General features: G+C 49.1%; 1 protein-coding gene across 4 annotated transcripts; it reads left to right on the top strand.

Annotated features, from left to right (window-relative positions):
• The first annotated feature begins 58 nt into the window (after positions 1–58).
• RPP25L (ribonuclease P/MRP subunit p25 like) lies at positions 59–3,494 on the top strand. 4 transcript variants are annotated; one of them, XM_045467692.1, is made up of 3 exons: positions 59–1,021; positions 1,348–1,416; positions 2,663–3,494. In XM_045467692.1, exon 3 carries the CDS (start codon positions 2,697–2,699, stop codon positions 3,186–3,188), a length of 492 nt encoding a protein of 163 aa, XP_045323648.1. In that variant the 5' UTR covers positions 59–1,021; positions 1,348–1,416; positions 2,663–2,696; the 3' UTR covers positions 3,189–3,494. The 4 variants fall into 4 exon arrangements, with proteins under 4 accessions (XP_045323648.1, XP_045323645.1, XP_045323646.1 ...); XM_045467691.1 differs by lacking the exon at positions 59–1,021 and adding an exon at positions 1,028–1,251; XM_045467689.1 differs by lacking the exon at positions 1,348–1,416.
• Positions 3,495–18,551: the final 15,057 nt, after the last annotated feature.

Raw genomic sequence — 18,551 nt, 5'->3', positions numbered from 1 at the left:
GTTGGGGGCGGGGGGCGGAGGGGGGGGGTTGTTGCCCGGTGGAGAGGGAGGGAAGCTGAGGATAAAGAGTGGAGAAGAGTGGTGCTTCACTCCAAGTGTTTGCTGCCCCCTTGTGGTCTCAGGGAGTGCTGTGGTCCCAGATCCCTTTTTAACAGTCCGCTGGCCACCCAACGGTTTCACTAGCGTCTCAAATTCAGCATGTCGAAAAGAAGTCTGAAACTGGGAGTCATCCTAGACTCTTTCCTTCTCAGTTCAGTCACCAACTCTTCACCAAACCTACGTCTCCCAGCTTAATCTACTTTTCTGTATTCCCACTGCCATTTCTCTTAATTCTTACAAATCATTTAACAACTATTTGAGCGCCTATTATACACTAGGCAACATACGAGTCTCAGTGGACACGCCCCCGGGATCCCGCGGCCGTTGGTCGAGGCCCAGTTCCCCCACCCCAACCCCCTCTGGCGGCAGCACAAATTGGTTTGCTCACAAATTGGTTTGCCCCCTGATGAAAACCCTCCGTGGCTTGCCATGCCCACAGAATGAAGTCCAATGTCAGAACTCGGTGACCAAGGGACTCCCCCGCGCAGCAGCAGTCACTTCGAACGGAACCCCTTGCCACTGTCCAAAGTAAAACCCAATGCTTCGCCTTTGTTCTTGCTGTGCGCCCAGCTGGTGACGCCAGCGGAACCATCTTCTCAGGGCCAGATCCTTCCCAACTTTGAGACACGAGTCTCTGATGGTGGCTCCTCTCCGGAGGGCTCTCTCTCCACCCCAGTAGGGATGCCCTTGCTCCAGGATGTAACATCGGAGACTGTCTACATGTTCATGGTCACGGGATGTTCTGGCTCAGCTGACTCCTAGAAGTCCCCGCGAAACTCAGCTTTCCCGCTGAGGCACCGCTAGGCACGGCCCCTTAGGTCCCGCCCCTACACGGCGTGCGCGGCCCCGCGGCTTCGGCGCGCTCCCGGCTTGGGCGCCATCTTGGCTCCTGATCGAATTTGAGGCGTGCGCGGCCAGGGCGGTGAGAGCGAGAACGCAGTGGGGTGGGGGGACGCTGGAGGTAGAGGGAAAAGAGGGGAGGCTGGTCCTTGGTCTCTGCGGCTTGCTGAGCTCTGGAGTCCGCCCGTGGCGGTGGAGACGGCCAGGTTGTGGACTCCACTCTATGAGTAGCCCAGGCAGCCCTCCGCGTCAAGCCTCTGCTGCCGTTTCTGAGGGATCTGGGCTGAGGGCATTGACACTGGGAATCTCAAGGTGAGGGGTGCATGGCCCTATCCTAAGGATCCCGGAGTGGGAGAGGAGTTCAGTTCTGTTTGAGGAGCATCTGGACGAGTTCTTGGCTCTTTCCAGGGAGCTTGGAGTATAGGAGCCTCTGCGAGCGGAGTGAGGGGGCCTTGTCCCGGTCTTGGAGAGCTGTAGGTGAGGAGCGCTTAGTCTGGTTTTCGAAAGTCTAGGGCAAGGGTGTAACCGGGGCCCAGGAGTGCAAGAGCACCTGGCTTTGGGATCCCAAACAGACCAGGTTCTGCCACTCCTGGCTGACAAAATCCGAAGGCAGAGAGCCAAGTGGTGGTGAAACAATAAAGTAATTTATTTCAGTGAGGCCAACACCGGAAGACAGCGGACTAGGCTCAAAGACGGTCTTCAAAGTGCTGAAAATACTTCTAGGTTTATATAAGGAGAATGTGAGACAAAGGTCGGTCCGTAGGTGCAAGAAGCAGTAATGGGCAGATTGATCATTGTCTTGGGGCCAGTCAAGGGGGTCTTGCTGGCATTAGGGCAGCCGTTATTGCTTGAGCGGTATTTTTGGTTCCCATCAAGGGATGCTTTGCCTGCAGGATGTTTTCCCTGAGTTAAAAGATAAGCTGGAGGGGCACCTGGATGGTCTGTATAACATGCAATTCTTGATCTTTGGGGTTGTGAGTTTGAGCCCCACATTGGGTGTAGAGCTTACTTAAAAATAAAAAAAAATGTGGGGAGGAAAATAGAAACTGGAAAGAACTTTTTATTTTTTTAATGTTTATTTACTTTGGAGAGAGGCGGAGACAGAGTGCAAGCAGGGGAGGGGCAGAGAGAGAGAGAGAGAGAGAGACACACACACACACACACAGAATCCGAAACAGGCTCCAGGCTCTGAGCTGTCAGCACAGAGCCCAATGTGGGGCTCGAACCCACGAACCATGAGATCATGACCTGAGCTGAAGTCAGTGCTTAACCAACTGAGCCACCCAGGTACCCCTGGAAAGAACTTTATTAATTAGAAAGTATAGATTGAGGTAAAAATGGAGATTCTTGAAGTCCTTGTTTAAGGCTCATGCCCTGTCCCAAGGAGCTCAAGATGAGAGAGGCTCATTCCCAGTCCTATGGCTCTTGGGATGAGGGGGCTTGGCCCTATCCTAAAGACCCCAGTGTTTGATGAATTTGGTCCTGTCTCAGGGACTCCAGGGTGGAGGGAGGGTTATGGCCCTGTCCAGAGGAATGGGGTATGTGGGATACAGCCCCTTCCCAGGGTAAAGTAGGCATGGCACCTTTTCTTAGAAGCCGGGGGTGAGGGGATATGGTCCTATTCCTGGGAAGTCTGGGATGAATAGGACCATATCCTGGAGAGCTGGGGTTGTGGGGTGTCCTGGGGCACATTGCCCAGCATTCATCTGACACTTCCCTGCAGTGGGCCGTGAAATTCAGATACAACAGCAAGTGGGATGGAGCACTACCGGAAAGCTGGCTCTGTGGAACTCCCAGCACCTTCTCCGATGCCCCAGCTACCTCCTGATACCCTGGAGATGCGGGTCCGAGATGGCAGCAAAATCCGCAACCTGCTGGGGCTGGCACTGGGTCGATTGGAGGGTGGTAGTGCACGGCATGTGGTGTTCTCAGGTTCTGGCAGGGCTGCAGGAAAGGCGGTCAGCTGTGCTGAGATTGTCAAGCGGCGGGTACCAGGCCTCCATCAGCTTACCAAATTGCGCTTCCTGCAGACCGAGGACAGCTGGGTGCCAGTCTCACCTGACACAGGCCTAGATCCCCTCACGGTGCGCCGCCATGTACCTGCAGTGTGGGTACTGCTCAGCCGGGACCCCCTGGACCCTAATGAATGTGGCTACCAGCCTCCAGGAGCACCCCCTGGCTTGGGCCCCACATCAAGCTCCAGCTGTGGCCCACGACCCCGAAGAAGGGTTCGAGACACTTGGTCCTGAAGATCTGCTGAGCAAGCTGTTCCCCAGGCATGAATGTCTAGGATGGCTTTGCCTTCTCTGAGAAGTCTCTGTAACTGTTCAACATCCCCAACAAGACTTGAATCTACAGAAATGAGCTTCCCTGTCCTGCTTCCCCTTCTCTCTGGTGTGTGAAAAGGGACTGCTACAGTGACAGGTGTGCAGTCTTAGGTGGCTTCTGGATTGCTTAAGAAGGGCTTACTCAGCCTTCTCCCTACTGTGCTTCTGTCCTTTCTTCTGACAAAAATACAGGGAGTGGTTAGGAAATAAAGGTTCTGCCTAATTGTCTGATGAGCCTCTGCTTGACCTGTGTAGAAGTGGGATTAAGGGAGGGGGAGTCCCTGCACCCCCCAGCCCCTGGTTTAGGGACATTTTTCTTTCTCTGCAGCATTTATTATAGTATAGTGGTTAAGGTCATGGTCTCAGGTAACAGACTGCCTGAATTTGAATCTGGCTCTGCCATTTGCTAGTAAGTTACTGCTTTGTGACCTTGGGCGAGTTACTGCTCTGAGCCTTAGTATTCCCATCCATAAAACAGGATATATATAGTGCTTAACCTCATAGGGTTGTTAATGAGGATTTTTTTTTTAATGTTTATTTATTTTGAGAGAGCAAGTGGGGAAGGGGCAGAGAGGGGGAGAAAGAATCCCAAGCAGGCTCCATGCAGTCAGCTCAGAGCCCATTGCAGGTCTGAACCCCATGACCCTGGGATCATGACCTGAGCTGAAATCAAGAGTCCTGCTCAACTGACTTAGCCACCCAGGCGTCCCAAGGATTTTTTAAAATTTATTTATTTAGAGAGAGAGAGAGAGAGAGAGCGCACAAGCAGGGGAGGGGCAGGGAGAGAGAATCCCAAGCAGGCTCCATACTGTCATCGCAGACCCTGATGCAGGGCTCGATCTCACATACTGTGAGATCATGACCTGAGCCAAAACCAAGAGTCAGACACTTAACTAACAGACCCACCCAGAGGATTGAGCTCCCTCAATCAGGACAGAGCGCCCCTATGAGGGTTAGATGTAGAAATATGCACATATGACTCTTAGATACCACCTGGGCATATAGTACTATATAAATGTTAATTGCTATCATCAGTAATGACTCCATTTGCAAACATGTATTTTCCTATCTTAAAAACATAGCTCATGGGGCATCTGGCTGGTGCAGCTGGAAGAGCATATGGCTCTTGATCTCAGGGTTGTGAGTTTGAGCCCCATGTGTGTAGAGATTACTTAAATAAATAAACTAAAAAAAAAAAAAAAAAAAAAAAACCCAGCTCGGTCTCATATCTCCCTTCCAGGCCTCATCCTTTCTTTTTTACCCCTAGCTACTCCTTTTCTGTCTCAACTTGGCCTTAGACTCTCAGACTTACATTGGTAAGGTCAGGGGCATGAGGAGAGAGGTAAAGATTGCAATGGTAGCCAGGGGTGTGCAGGGATCAGAGCAGGATTGTGGGCAGTGGTAGACTCAGTGAAGAGTTGAATCAGTTGGGTCTCCCACTGGATTTTGATGTCTTCCCCAATATTTCCAGTGACTGAGTGTCCAGTCACTAGGAAAGCATAAACTTGGGGCTGTTCTGGGTTCACACTGTGGCAGGATGAGCCCGTCAATTTGAGAGTGTTGAACTGATGTTTGGCTGAGTCTAGGCAGGAGGGGATGGATTGTTGGGAGAAATCCAACAATTGGAGGCCTCAATAAGGGCTTAGGGCAGGGATGAGGGGACCAGAAGGCCAGAAGGCTATGGTCAAAACTTGAACACTATGTTTTGTGCTTTTCAACATAGGTTGACCAGAGTGATGTGAAAGACCTTGAGGGAAGGGCAGGTGATGCAGATTCAGGGGATATTAGAGACAGGAGCCCTCTGAACTGTTGCCCAGTCAGGCCTCTCAAATACAGAGGGTCAAGGAGCATCAAATACACCTCTAGAGGCTGTGGCAGGGATTCTGGTGTCTTGCTACCAGCAACTCCTGACTTCTCCCCATTCTCTTTGTGGCTAACTCAGGTTTTTGCTCCCTCCCAGCTTCTGTGTATTGCTTTTTCTCTAAGTATCTCCACTTGTGTGTTTTCTACCATAAAGAGCTGTCTGAGCGTCATTGTTCCCCAGAGCTTTGGGGCTAGGCCACTTGCAGACTGTTGATGTGTGGCTCAGCATCCCATCCTGATCCAGCCTGCTGTGGCCAGGGTGGAATAATCACATAGAATAAGCATGCTGACCTGTGCTCAGGGGATGATTCAGTAAGGTGGTATTACAAGCTCTGGGGGTCCTAGGACGGGTTCCCATTTGGGCAGTTCATTAAGGCACCACCTAGTAACTCCAGGATGATGGCAGGGCTTGTGTGAAAGAAACTGAGGAGGGGGTCAAAATCTCTTGGAAGGAACAGGATCTATAGCTCAGAGGATCAGGAAATAGGCCACAGGAAGAATTTTAGGAAGGGAACCCGAGAGAAGATAGTCCTTTAGAGTCAGAAAGCTTGACCCAATTTAGGAGGGAGCATAAGAGTTGTATATAATTGCTGATTCAGTGTCTTCCCATTCAATATCTCCTCCTTAATTCACTCCAGTATGGCTTCTACCTCCATAATTTGTTAGAAAAGGTTATGCCTTGGCATGAAAGGTAAGGAAGTGGAGACAGCTCTTTCAAGAAGTGGCATTGTGAATGGGAGGAGAGAAGTGATAAATAGTTGTAGAGGAATGTGGATGCAGAGTTTTCTATTTTAATGAGTTAGAGATTTGAACATATTTGTAGGTTAATGGAAGAAGCTAATAGTAAAAGAGATTGAAGAGGCAAGAGACTCTGGATAACTCATAGAATGAGACTCTGCAAGGGGTAAAAGGGAATGGGATCCAGAAGCATGGAGGTATGGGCCTTCCAAAGGGAAGAGGAGAGATGATTCCCTGTAAATTCCCAGGGAAGAAGTTGAAGATGGGTGTGCATACGAGTGGGTGTGGAGGCAAAGGTGGGACATGAGGAAGTTCAGAAGGTTCCTATTGATGTGGGAATCCAGCTCTGCTGCTGAGAGTGGAATGAGGAGGCTGGTGGGAAGGAAGGATGGGATCGTTGTTGCAGGAGAGATAACCAGGGGGTCACAGGAGGATGACCAGGCAGGGCTAAAAGCCCAGGTAAGGCTGGTGACCATGAACTTGTAGTGTTATCAGTCAGGGTGTGTGAGCTTCAGAAGCATCCATAGGACAGGTGAGGACTCAGGAATCACTGTTGCATCCTTCCAGACTAAGGTTAAGACAGGCAGAAACGATAGAAGAATAGTGAGGAGACTAGCAAGATGTAGTGAAGAATCAAGGAATCCAAAGTGGGTCAGGAGAGAAGTAAAGATAGGGGTAGGGGTCACTGTCCTGGACATCCCCATGAAAATGTCTGGGGTGGGATGGGATGAAATGGAGTAGTTGAGTGAACTAGGACAGGGCATTGTCACTACGCATTTCTAGGGCTGTTGTACCAAAGTATCACAGATTGAGTGGCTCAGAACAACAGAAATTTACTGTCTCACGGTGTTGGGAGACTAGAAGTCTGAAGTCAAGGTGTCAGCAGGGCCATTTCCCTTTCTGAAACTTGTAGGAGAATCCTTCCTTGACTTGTCCTAATTTCTAGTTTGCTGTCAGTCTTTGGCTTTCTTGGCTTTTAGATGTATCACTCCCGTCATTCATCTTCACATTTCCTTCCCTTATGTCTGTTTCTATGTCCAATTTTCTTTTTATAAGGACACCAGTCAGGGCACCTGGGTGGCTCAGTCAGTTAAGTGACTCTTGGTTTTGGCTCAGGTCATGATCTCACACCCCACATCAGGCCCTGGGCTAACTAAGCCTGCCTGGGATTCTCTTCCTCTCTCTGCTTCCCCCTCCGCACGTGTGCACAAGTGCTCTCTCTCAAAATAAAACTCAAATAAATAAATAAGGACACCAGTCATATTGGATTAGGGCCCACCCTAATAACCTCATTTTAACTTGATTACATCTGTAAAGATCTCATTTACAAACAAAGTCACCTTTTGGGGTACTAGGGGTTAGAACTTAAACATATCTTTTATGGAAAGAGATAATTCAATAGTAGTTAAAGGATGAGATGGAGGAGTTGTGGATTTGAGAGTTTTGGTTATGGGCCTGGGAGTGGATAGCTGAGTGGCCTGGAGAGAGAGTCACTGAAGACAAGGTTGAGGAATTAAGAGGCTAGGGAGGGTGGTGATGTGTGTGTTGGGGGCAGGAGGGGGGCTTCAAGGTGGGCAATGGGGTCATCCAGGATGGAATGTGCTGAGCATTCTCACTGCTTGCCTTAGAGGTGGTGTGTATAGTGAGTTTGTTCCCCTTGAAATGGGGACTTAAGACCACAGTATGACTGGAGGGGTTATATACCTGCCACATGCAAGCAGGCACCAAATCCTGCCAATTTTACTTCCTAGGTGTCTCCATTCCCACAGCTTCTGTTGTTTTGTGCCTCTCAGCATCTTGTAACATTCTCCTTACTGGTTTCCCTGCTTCACTCCCTTCTGAGCTCTCCTCCAAACCAAGCCACTAACTTTTCCCTTTGTTTAGAATGCTCTTCTGACAGATACCTGCATGGCCATCTCCCTTCCTCCTTTAAGCCATCACTCAAATGTCACCTCAGCAAAGGCCTATTCTGACCAATCCATTTAAGACTGCAGTCAAGCACTTTTTTTCCCCTTTTAAATATAATTTACTTCTTTAAAATAGTGTTTTGTTTATTGTCTGTCTCCTCCTGATGAGAATGTAAGCTTGGAAAGGGTAGGAATCTTTTTTTTTTTTTTTTTTTTTTTTTGGTGCAAAAAAAAAAAGTGATTTTATTAAAGCTTGGGGACAGAACCCATAGGCAGAAAGAACTGTGAGGAATCTTTGTTTTGTTGACTAATGTAACCTAAGGATCTTGAACACTTATTGGTATATAGTAGGTGTTTGATGAATTGATGACTGGTTAATATAAGAACAAATGGCTATTGAGCCTCCAAGTGTGTGGCCATACCAAGATCCTGTCATTCTCCCTCAGCCTTCCCATGTCCAGATTAGAGGACAAAATCCAAATTAATTCGTTGGATGGTCTTAAAGGACCTCCTTGCTTGGTCACTGCCATGGCTTAGTCTATCTTTGGCCTAATCCCTTTGGACCTGGGCTCTGGGCATACTAACATCTTACTCTTCTGACATGCATGAGGTTTTCTGCCTCTGAACCTTTGCTCTTGCCATTTGTCTGCTTGCCACCCATCAAGAGTGTTCAAAGGACACTAGTAATAAGCTCTGAGCGCTTGCTCCTGAGGACCTATCTCTCCACTTCCAAACCCCTCTCAATTTGGGATAAGGCCTGATTCTGTAAGGTACCTCCAGCTACCACTTTGGTCCTTGCACTAGGAAGGTGGTGTATGGTTGCACTTCTGAATATGGGCACAAGGTGGCAGCATTTACAAAGGGCTAGCCCAGCCTCTTGCAGGGTTTGTACAGAGGTTGCCAGGAGATTCAAGACCAAGGTGCTAGTCTAGGCTTGAAATTTGGCCTCACTGGGCTCAGAGATCTCTCATTTGTTCCACAAACAGCTAGTGATACCCATAATGTGACAAATATAGTCACTGGCTTCAGAACCTCTAGCCCCAGCTATAGCCACGTGTATAGGGATTTTCACTATTGGTATAAGTACAGAGATTAGGGAAGTTCATTAGACTTCAGGAGTTCAGAGCCCTCCGTCCAGTCTTTAGGAAGAGTCAAAGCTTCAAAGAAGAAGACATTATGCTTGTGTAGAATCTTGAAGAAGCACAAGAAGTGAAAAGGATATTCTTGGTAAAGGGCAGGCATGAACTAAGGTATAGAGGTGAGAAAAGCACAGAGATCATCACTGGAGCATGAAGTGCAAGGCGGGGAGTGTGAGGAATCAAGCTCCAAGGTGGGTGGGAGCCAGACTGGAAGGGCCTGAGTGTCTGGCCAAGGAGCTTGGGCTTTTTCTTGAGGGTGATGGAGAGTCACTGAAGCCTTTAAGGAGGAAATGATGTGGCATTATCAGATTGGTATTTTAGGGAGAGCTTTGGCTGCTACAGTGTAGAAAATGGGTTGGGGGCACAGGCAGAAAAGTCAGTGAGGAGGTTGCTGTAGGGATCCAGGGGGAGATGGTGAAGCCAAAATTATCGCTGGAGCAGGCCTTAGAGAAGCTCTCCTAGCTCACAGGAGCTTTCATGGCCTGGCACTTCGAAAGAGTTCTTGGCCCTTGGCACCCACTTCCCTGCCATTTAAGCCACCTCAGCCCTTCTGTTTCTGAGTTTCTTTTGGCTCTACCTTAGTTCTCCTGGTTATCCTGGTTGGGACCAGTGTTTCTGTCAGTTTCCATGTGGGGCCCTCAACTTCCTTAGGTCCCACTCTCTTGGGAGATCTGTCAACCTTCAGCACACCTACATCCCAGCCTCCCTCAGTGTGATCCTTTCATGCACATCCTTCTTTGACAGAAACACCAGATAGATATGTGACTGAGGGGCCTCCTCCACTAGGGCTGGCACTCTCTGCCATTGCCGCCCCCGCCGCCCCCAGCCAGCATTCATACAAACATATGTGTGTGCATACACATATGCGTGTATCATTGACAGGACTGATGCTGAAGGAAGGGCATCCCTGGCAGGCAGAGGAAGGTCACCTGAGGAAATGTCTGGAGGTAGGAAAGTACAAGGGAGTGTTTGGGGAGCAGAGGGGGATGTTGTTAGCAGGGTCTGGAAGGGACTGGTCAGGGCCTTCAAGGTTGGGCCCTGAGCCATGACCAAGTACTGCAAGCAAGGGGCACCACAGCCAGGTTTTGAGCAGAGATTGGGAGAGTCACCTTCCTTCAGTCTCATGAATATGCACAGAACCTGTTGAATTATGCAGACCGAAAGGATGTAAATGTATATGCAAATTTTCTGCTGCCCTTCTTGTTGCTATGGAAACCAAAGAATAGCAAAAGGGGGCCCAAACCCTGGGGAGACCAGACTGGAGAGACTGGAGACCAGGAGGATCTCCTCTGTCGCCTGCTTTTCCCTTTCCTTCTGTTTTAATCTTTTTCTTTGCCTCACTCTTTGTCTCCGGGCTCTCTCTTTCCATCTCTTTGCCCCTCTTGATCTTTCTGTCTCTATCTCTATTTATCCCTCCTGTTTTTTTTGTTTCTGTCTGTCAGTCTCTGAGCTTCTGTCTGTTTATGCGTATATATCTTTGACTCCATGTCACTGTTGCTCTATGACTCTGAGACAATGTTTCTCTGTGACTTCATGTCTCCCCCTATCTTTGTGTCTTAAATTCCATGGCTCTCCCTCCTGCATTTCCCTGTCTCCATGTCTCTGACTCACATCTTTTTTCTCTGCATCTCTATTTTTGTGTCTGACTCTCTCTAATTGTGTCTATTTCTTGGTCTTTCTTCCAAGTTCTTTCCCTTCTCTTTTCACTCTGATTCTGTCTCTCTGAACTTCTTATTCCAATGCTTGTCTCTGATGGGAAGGACAGGAAGCTGCACATCTGTTCTTGACTGATGGCCCAGCCACCCACATGTTCAAAGATTCCTAGGTGCTCTCCCCACATAAAATCCTGTTGCAGGTCTGGTCCCTGTCAGTGTTGCCATTGGACCCCTGTGACAGGCCTATGCTGGCTGCCAGTACACCAGGGCTCCTGTTCTAGCCTTTGCCTACTGTGTGACCCTGCCTAGTGTTTCTCTCTCTGGATCTGTAGTCCCATCTCTCTCGAAGCTGGTGGGCATCTTGAGGCAATGAGGTATAGAGAATAGAGAAGTGAGAGGTGAGTCTTAGTGGTTCACCCATCTGGCCCTCTGCCCAAGGACTGACGTGAAGGGTCTGGCTGGGGCCCAGGTATGAGGGTGTCTAGGGCTAGTTGAGACCAATCCTGGCCCCCAGAGAAGACTTCTTGCTGATCCACAAAATCAAGCAGCAGCCTATCCACAGTCTATCCATGCTTCTGCCTGTTGCAGACTTAAACATCCAATTACCTGTTCAGGGTCCTTTGTTTGCCCCTCTGCCATTGATTGGGCTTACATTTATAGAACACCTATTCTACGCCATGCTTCTGCCTTCACAGGTCCACAGTGATAGAGAAATGTCATCTGGGCTTTTTGCATCTTCCCCCTCTCCCCCAAGAAGGGTCTCTTTGGTCCAGGTGGAAGGAAGAACACAGACCCTTCAACTCCCATAGCTTCCTATCCCTGGTGGGCTCATTTGTGGGTATAAAGCATATGCAGCTGCAAAAGTCATGGATCAAGGTTAGGAGAAACAGAGACACAGAGATAGAGACAAGAGTAACTGGATCTATGGAGGCAATATGTCTCCATACAGGGTTTGGGATGGGGTATAGGAAATTTAGGGCAGGACTGAGGGTGAGGGTGGGCCAGAGTATTTTGAGGGCAGGTAAGCCACCCTATGTAGAGGTGGAAGCTTCCCCTTTCAGCCCTGGGCAGGATGCCTTAACCTCTAGGGAAGCACTAGACATGGGGGATCTGGCTGGGGCCCAGGTGTGGGGGCAGTCAGAGCAGTCAGGGCAAGCCCCCCTCCTCCAAGAGACTGCCAAGCTAAGCCCCCAGCTCTCCTGTCTCGCCAGAAAGGACACAGACATAATCACTCTTCCCATTGACTGTGATTCACCCATGTTCAGGCCCAGGCGTGATTATGCTGTCAGGAATTCCATGTTTGAATTAAAAACCTCCCTGGACACCCTACCCCACCCCACCTGGGCCAGTTGTGCCAATGGGTGTTGGAGCAGGGTCAAACAAGGCTGTCTGGAGGGCTTTAGGCAAAGCCACACATGGAGAGAAAAAAAGGGATTAGGGGAAAGATGGAGAGTGAGAAAGACTGAAAGATACAGGAGACATAAACATTGATGGGTAGAAAACCAAAGCCAGCAGATAAAGGGGGCTCTGGTACCCACCAGGCTGGCACTGAACACTTGACTGGATTATCTCATTTAATTGAATCCTCACAACAGTCATAGGCAATAGGCACTATTATGATCCCATTTTATTCCTCAGTTAATTGAGGCATAGAGACATTCAGTCATTTCCCTGAGGTCACAAAGCCAGTAAATGGTGAGTAGGTATTTGAACGTTTCAGTCTCACTGAAGAGCCAAGAAGACAGACAGACATAGAGACAGAGGTTGGGACAAATTCTCACACCACCACTCATGGCAAATCTGGGACTCCTGGAATCATCAGGCAGCTGTTCAGGGGAAAGCCTTCCCACAGGCCGAAGAACATGCAGCTTCCTATCCTTTCTATCAGAGTCCAGGACTGTGACAGAGAGAGACATAGAGGGAGAGAGAGACAAAGACATCAAAGCAGGGAGAGAGATGGAAGAGGAACTCTGTGCCACAGAATTCCTTATCTGACTTTCCTCTTTCCTGCCGGGTGTGCAGCCTGTCCTGCCCCTGAGTCAGATCTAGCCCAGCAGACACCTTGCTTTGGTGGGGCCTAGGCTTTGAGATCCACTTTTTCTTCCCTACAAATTTATTTATTTATTTTAAATTTAATGTATTTATTTTGAGAGAGAGCACATGCGAGGGGGTGGAGAGAGAAAGAGAGATTGAATCCCTAGCAGGTTCTACACTGTCAGCACAAAGCCCAACTCAGGGCTTGAACTCATGAACCATGAGATCATGATCTAAGCCAAGATCAAGAGTCAGATGCTTAACCAACTGAGCCACCCAGGCACCTCCCCACACACAAATTTATTGAGCACCTACTAGTAGAGAGGCACTCCTGCTCCACATCTCCTACCTCTTTCTCTTTCACTATTGAGAAATCTTTCCCATTGTCTAACTTAAATCCCCTAGGATAGGTTCTGCAATAAGGGATCAAGATTAGAATTTGGGGACACTTTGATATGGAGGCTTATTCTAGCCAAGTACAGAGAAGAGGCCCCTGAGGGCTGGCTTTCGGTGCCTTCTGGTTGGAGGCCCCTTCTAGTTGGTTTGGAGAAGAGGCTCATGGCCCAGCTGGTGGGGCCTAGAGAGCTGAGCTGTCAGCAGTAGGGAGGATAGGGTTGAGAAAAAAAAACCAGGAACTATCCTGAGGGAGCCAGGGAGTTGGCTTTATGGTTTCTAATGTTTTAACCCTGGTTTCAATTACCCCCGGGGTCCCCAGGCTTCCCTGATGGTTGTGGGCTCCTAAGCTTGAGGGAGGCTCAGGACTCTCCTGGGAATGCCAGAAACTAGAGGCTCAGGGATAGGAGTCTAGGGGCAGGGGAGAATTTCCATCCTCTTCTTCCATGTGTCTGGCTGAGAGAGGCCGCCAGACCAAGCAGGACTCTGGGGACAGCAGGGAGGCTGGGGAAGGAGGGGCCTACACTCTGCTCACAGGCTTCTATGGAGGGTCTACATCAGCCAGCTCCTTAGCACCAGTTTGGTCCCATTGGCCTCAGCCCAATCCTGGCTGCTAAAGCCCAGAGTTCTTTCTTGGCCTCATCAGTCTCCTTTTTGGTCTTGTGACAACCTTGACTCCTGGCTTTCCTTCTGCCTCTGGGGCAACCACATCTTCCCTACTCACTCTGTTTTTTAAAATTATTTTTTTATTTTTATTTTTTTATTTTTTGAGAGACAGAGTGCAAGCAGGGGAGGGGCAGAGAGACAGAGAGAGACACACATACACATACACACACACAGAGTCAGAAGCAGGCTCCAGGCTCTGAGCTGTCAGCAAAGAGCCTGACGAGGGGCCCGAACTCACAAACCAGGAGATCATGACCTGAACTGAAGTCAGATGCTTACCCAACTGAGCCACCCAGGCACCCCTCTGCCCACTCTGTTTATTAATCATGGTTCCTAGGGCTTCAGCTTCAATCCTCTCCTCCCCTCCTCCTGCCTCTCATCATTTTTTCTCCCTGCCCTGTGATCTATCTTGTTATCTTCTAGCATGTTCAGAGTGCCCAGATCAGTCCAAGACTTTGATGGATGCCCGTACAACCAAAAGAGCTAGTTACAGGGGGCATTAGAAGCCGAACAGGGACTGCACACTTCCAACCAGGTGGCTCTTTCTCACCTTCTGTGTTCTTCCCATCCTTGTCGCTGCTGGTCACCATCCCACAGACCTTCAACTCCATGGATATGTCAAGCCCCAACTCTCTCCAGCTCAGTGAATGGCACCATCATCTCCCAGTTACTCATGCCAAAAACCTGGGAGTCATCTATGCTTTTGTACACAATGTTCCCTCTGGGCCTGGCACACAGTAGGTGCTAATAAATGTCTCTTGAACTGAGCTTAATTCAGTTTTCTCTCTTGGACTCCCATCTGCCTCTGTCTGTTTCCCTGGGACTTGGTGTCTCTGGCATTCAATCTTTAAATCTCTAATTTTTCTCTGTCTTCTCAATCACTACAATTGAGTTTCTGAGGGAGAAGCTGGGGCTTCTTTTTTTCCCTCTGTCCCTGCCCCAGGGAATCACAGGCTCGCTGGAAATGGAGCTGTGGGAGATGAAGGGAGGAAACCAATCTTGGGGCCATGTGGCCCTCAGTCCTATTTGGAAATAGGGAAGCAGCTCTACAGCAGCAAGGATCAAGGTCAGACTCTGGGCTGGCACTGGAAGGAGACAATCCTTTGAAGACATATGCCTTCTATGAAGAATTGGGGAGAAAAGGATCAAGACCCACTGGAGTGGGAGGAAGGGTAAGTTCTTTGTGTTTTTGAGCAGGGAATTAGTTTCATGCAAAATTTTGCAACACAACATGAAGAAAAACGGCATCTGTGATTTTGCAAGTCTGTGTCCTTGCTCCAGCCTTCAAACACACTTGGTGTCCTAATCCTGACTTCTCTGTCCTCTTTTGTCTCTCTCCCCACCATCCACTCTGATTCCCCTATTCCTTCCCTGACCATCTACTACTCTTTCCAAACGTATCCCAGACCTTGGGATCACTGGGGGAGGGTCCTTGGAAGAGCAGACTCTAGACTAAGTGTCCAGGGGTCTGTTTTCTGTGTATAGGGCAACACAGGGGTTCCTCTGTCAAGGGAGCAGATGGAGATGAATCTGAGCCCTCCCCTCCCCCACCTCCCCTGACAAAGCCCTGTTCTCTCTTCAGCCCCAGGGCCCTGCCCCGGGTTAGATTGGAGGTCTCCCTCCCATGGGTAACTGCAGACACCTCTTCCCTGGCTGCCCCACCTTCAGCCTTAGCCTTTCTCACTACTCTGTACAGCAGCCTCAGTGATCTCACTAAAATGTAGATCTGGTTATGTTCCTCACCTACTTTATGCCTTTCCAGACTTGTATGGCCTTGGCACTAAAAGCACTTCAGGATGTGGTCTCTGAGCCACTCAGGCTATCTCAGTCTGCCTTTTGCCTTCTGGGTCACTGCTTAATCCCTTACTGGACACCAAATCCTCTTTGCCATCCCTTGAGGATGTAACCCATTCAGATAGCCTCCCTCTCCTGTGCCCTGGGACTTTTCTTCTCTGGGCCAATGTTGTCCTGCTTGCTTACCACATTCGTTCATTCATTCAACATTTATTTAAATCTAGTTCAAATGTTAGGAGTACCTGTTCTATGCCAGACCCAGCTCTAGTTGCCACAGGGCTGCCCTCACGGAGCTCACAAGCACCACACAAGTAACTAGGTAGTTTAACGTCACACAAATTACTATAAGGAAAAAGACTATGGCACTATGGGAGAAGAAAAAGGGGCTTAGTCTAGGCTTCTTTTAGGTGATATTTAGGCTGTCACCTCTCGCCTAAGAGGACCATGGATTCAGACACAGCACTCTCACATGGACAAATTGTATACTTGCCTATTTTGCTTAGTATCCATCTTCCTTAACTAGAATGGGAATCCCATGAGGACAAGGGATTTTTAAACTTTTTTAGACAAAAAGTAAACAGTAAAGTACACAAACCTTAAGGGTACAGATCAGATTTTGACATATGTGTTTACACTTTTGGAACCCAACATCCCCCCCCCGCTCCAACAAAGGTAAGTACAATTCCGACTTCTATCACCATAAATGAGTTTTGCCTGTTCTTGAGCTTTGCATAAATGAAATCATTCAATATGCTGTACTCTTTTCTGTTTCTTTTTTTTTTCTTTGATTGACATTTTGTCTGTGAGCTTTATCCATTTTTGTTGTGTGTAGCTATAGCTGTTGTTTTGTTTTTGTTTTTTTTTTTCTGTAACTGTATCATAATCTATTCATTTATTTGGGTTGTTTCCAGCTTGAGACTATTATGAATAAAACTGCTATGAACATTCTTTGTGAGGTAATAAGGTACATAGATGTTCAACTTAGTAGATCCTGCCAAACAATGTTCCAAAGTGGCTGTACTAACTTATACACGTACCAGTAGTGTGTGGAGTTCTAATTGCTCCACGTCCTTGAGAGGGCAGATCTTTTTGTCTGTTTGCTTCATTGCTATATTCTATCACTTACATCAATGTCTGGTACATAGTAGATGCTCAATATATACTTATTGATTGCCTTATGAATGGGGGAGCTATCTGCATTCCTGGGGTCCTGCTCTGGCCCAGGCACTAACTTGCTGTGTGACTCTGGGCAGGTGACTCCCCCTCTCTGAGTTGTTTCCTTGTCTGTAGCATAAGGGGAGTGACAGTAGAGGCTTTACCTTCCAGTGCCAGCTAGATGCTCTGAGAGCTGGACACCTGTTCATTCATTCAGTCCACTTGGGTCTATAAGGTCCTACTATGTACCAGGATGGTGAGGGTGTGATCCGTGACATACCACTGACAGCCTCTTTCAGGTCAGCCAAGACCAGGGGTCATTGCCCATCTTGTCCCCAACTCATCCTTCTGGAGTCTGTTCTTCCTTCCTCTGTCCAGCCCTGACCCCAGGGGGAGGGGGTCTGGACTGAGCCTGTGGATGGAAAATGTGATTAATGATCAAAAAAACATCCAAAAGGAAGAGACCAGGAAAACAACTTGGGGAAAGCTCCTCGCCCAGGGGAGGGGGGCCATGTCCTGGGCCTTGGGACAGCTCCGGCTGCCCTCCCGCCGCCCTTTCTGGGAAGCTGCCACAGAGTGGGTAATTTTAGCCAAAAGTGAAAAAAAAAAAAAAAAAAAAAGCCACTCTAATTATTTATGAAAAAAGTTCCCCCCACCCAATGTAAATTATGCTTCCCCTGGAGGCTTCCCCCTACTGTTACTCCGTTCCTAGTGGTCCCTCTGCTTGGTCAGGCTGGGGGGCCCTAGAGACACTGGGCTGGGGGCAGAGGAGGAATTTCAACATGAAATGTTTTGTTCATTAGCAGAAAACATAGGGGGAAATTCCCTTTTTGCCTGGGCCTGGGCAGCCCAGGCGAATACCCAAAACCTATTGTCAAAAATAGAGTCTGGGCTGCAGAGCAGGGTGGGGGTTTTACTGGGGTGGCGGGGGCGGGGGGGACACAGACGTTTATTCCCTTTCTCTTAGACTCCGGGCTTTCAGGGGTTTCCTGAGCCTTAATCCTTCCTTCTTTCGGGGATTTCATTCCCAATGTCTCAGGTTGCCCACAAAACTTCCTTCATAGCAAAACGGGAGGAACTGGGGTTAGACTGGCCTTAGAACTTCCAACTAAGGAGGAAGGGAGGATATCAAAGAGAGGGAGGGGAGGCCTTGGACCTATCCAAATCATTCAGAATTCTGGTAGAATATGTTGGGATCAGTAGGTAGCAAATCTGAGGGGGGCCAGGAGCAGGAATGAAACCACCTCTTTCTATCTGAGTGGATTTAGAGGGCCCCAGTGAGGAGGGAAGTACATAGATAGCTCCAGAGAGCTGAGGACAATTCCAGGCTGAATATTTAGGTTTCCCTATTATAGTTTCAGCTCTTTCCTGTTCTTTACCTTTAGGGAATCTTTGCCCTTTCCTGGTGCCAAGGTTAGAAGGGTCAGGGCACTCTTAGGCAGTGGTCCAAATGACAAGATTCCAGAAGGGGTTCTGCAGCATAGGGGTGTTGTAAGTGGGTCCCAGGTGCTGTCCCAGGATAGAAGTGAGTCCTCCCTGGGGTGCTAGGCTGGACCCTGAGTGTGTGTGTGGGTGCTCAAGGGGCCCCCCTGCCTGGCTCGTCCTGGGGCTGTGTGGGGATCGGGTTTCTCGGCGCCTGGAGCCTCCGCGAGGCCGAGCTGTTCCCGGTCCCCGGCCAAGCCGCCCCGGGCGCTGGCACTGGGAGAGGAAGCAGGGGGGGGGGGCGCGGTGAGGGGGAGCAAGGGGGGGGGGAGTGGGGGGAGCTATGAGGGCTTTTACGTAACTGCCTCCCAGAGCCCGCCCCTACTGCCAAACCCCAGTGTGGGACTTTGTGTGATTGAGTGTGTGTGCCTATGTGACATGCGGTGTGACTGAGTACATGGCTGTGTGTGACCGTGTCTGTGTGTGGAGATGGTGTATAAGTGTGCGATTCGGGGGGGG

This window comes from Leopardus geoffroyi, chromosome D4, assembly GCF_018350155.1.
Source record: "Leopardus geoffroyi isolate Oge1 chromosome D4, O.geoffroyi_Oge1_pat1.0, whole genome shotgun sequence".
Classification (NCBI taxonomy): Eukaryota; Metazoa; Chordata; class Mammalia; order Carnivora; family Felidae; genus Leopardus; species Leopardus geoffroyi.
This window is presented reverse-complemented; position numbering and strand designations above follow the sequence as displayed.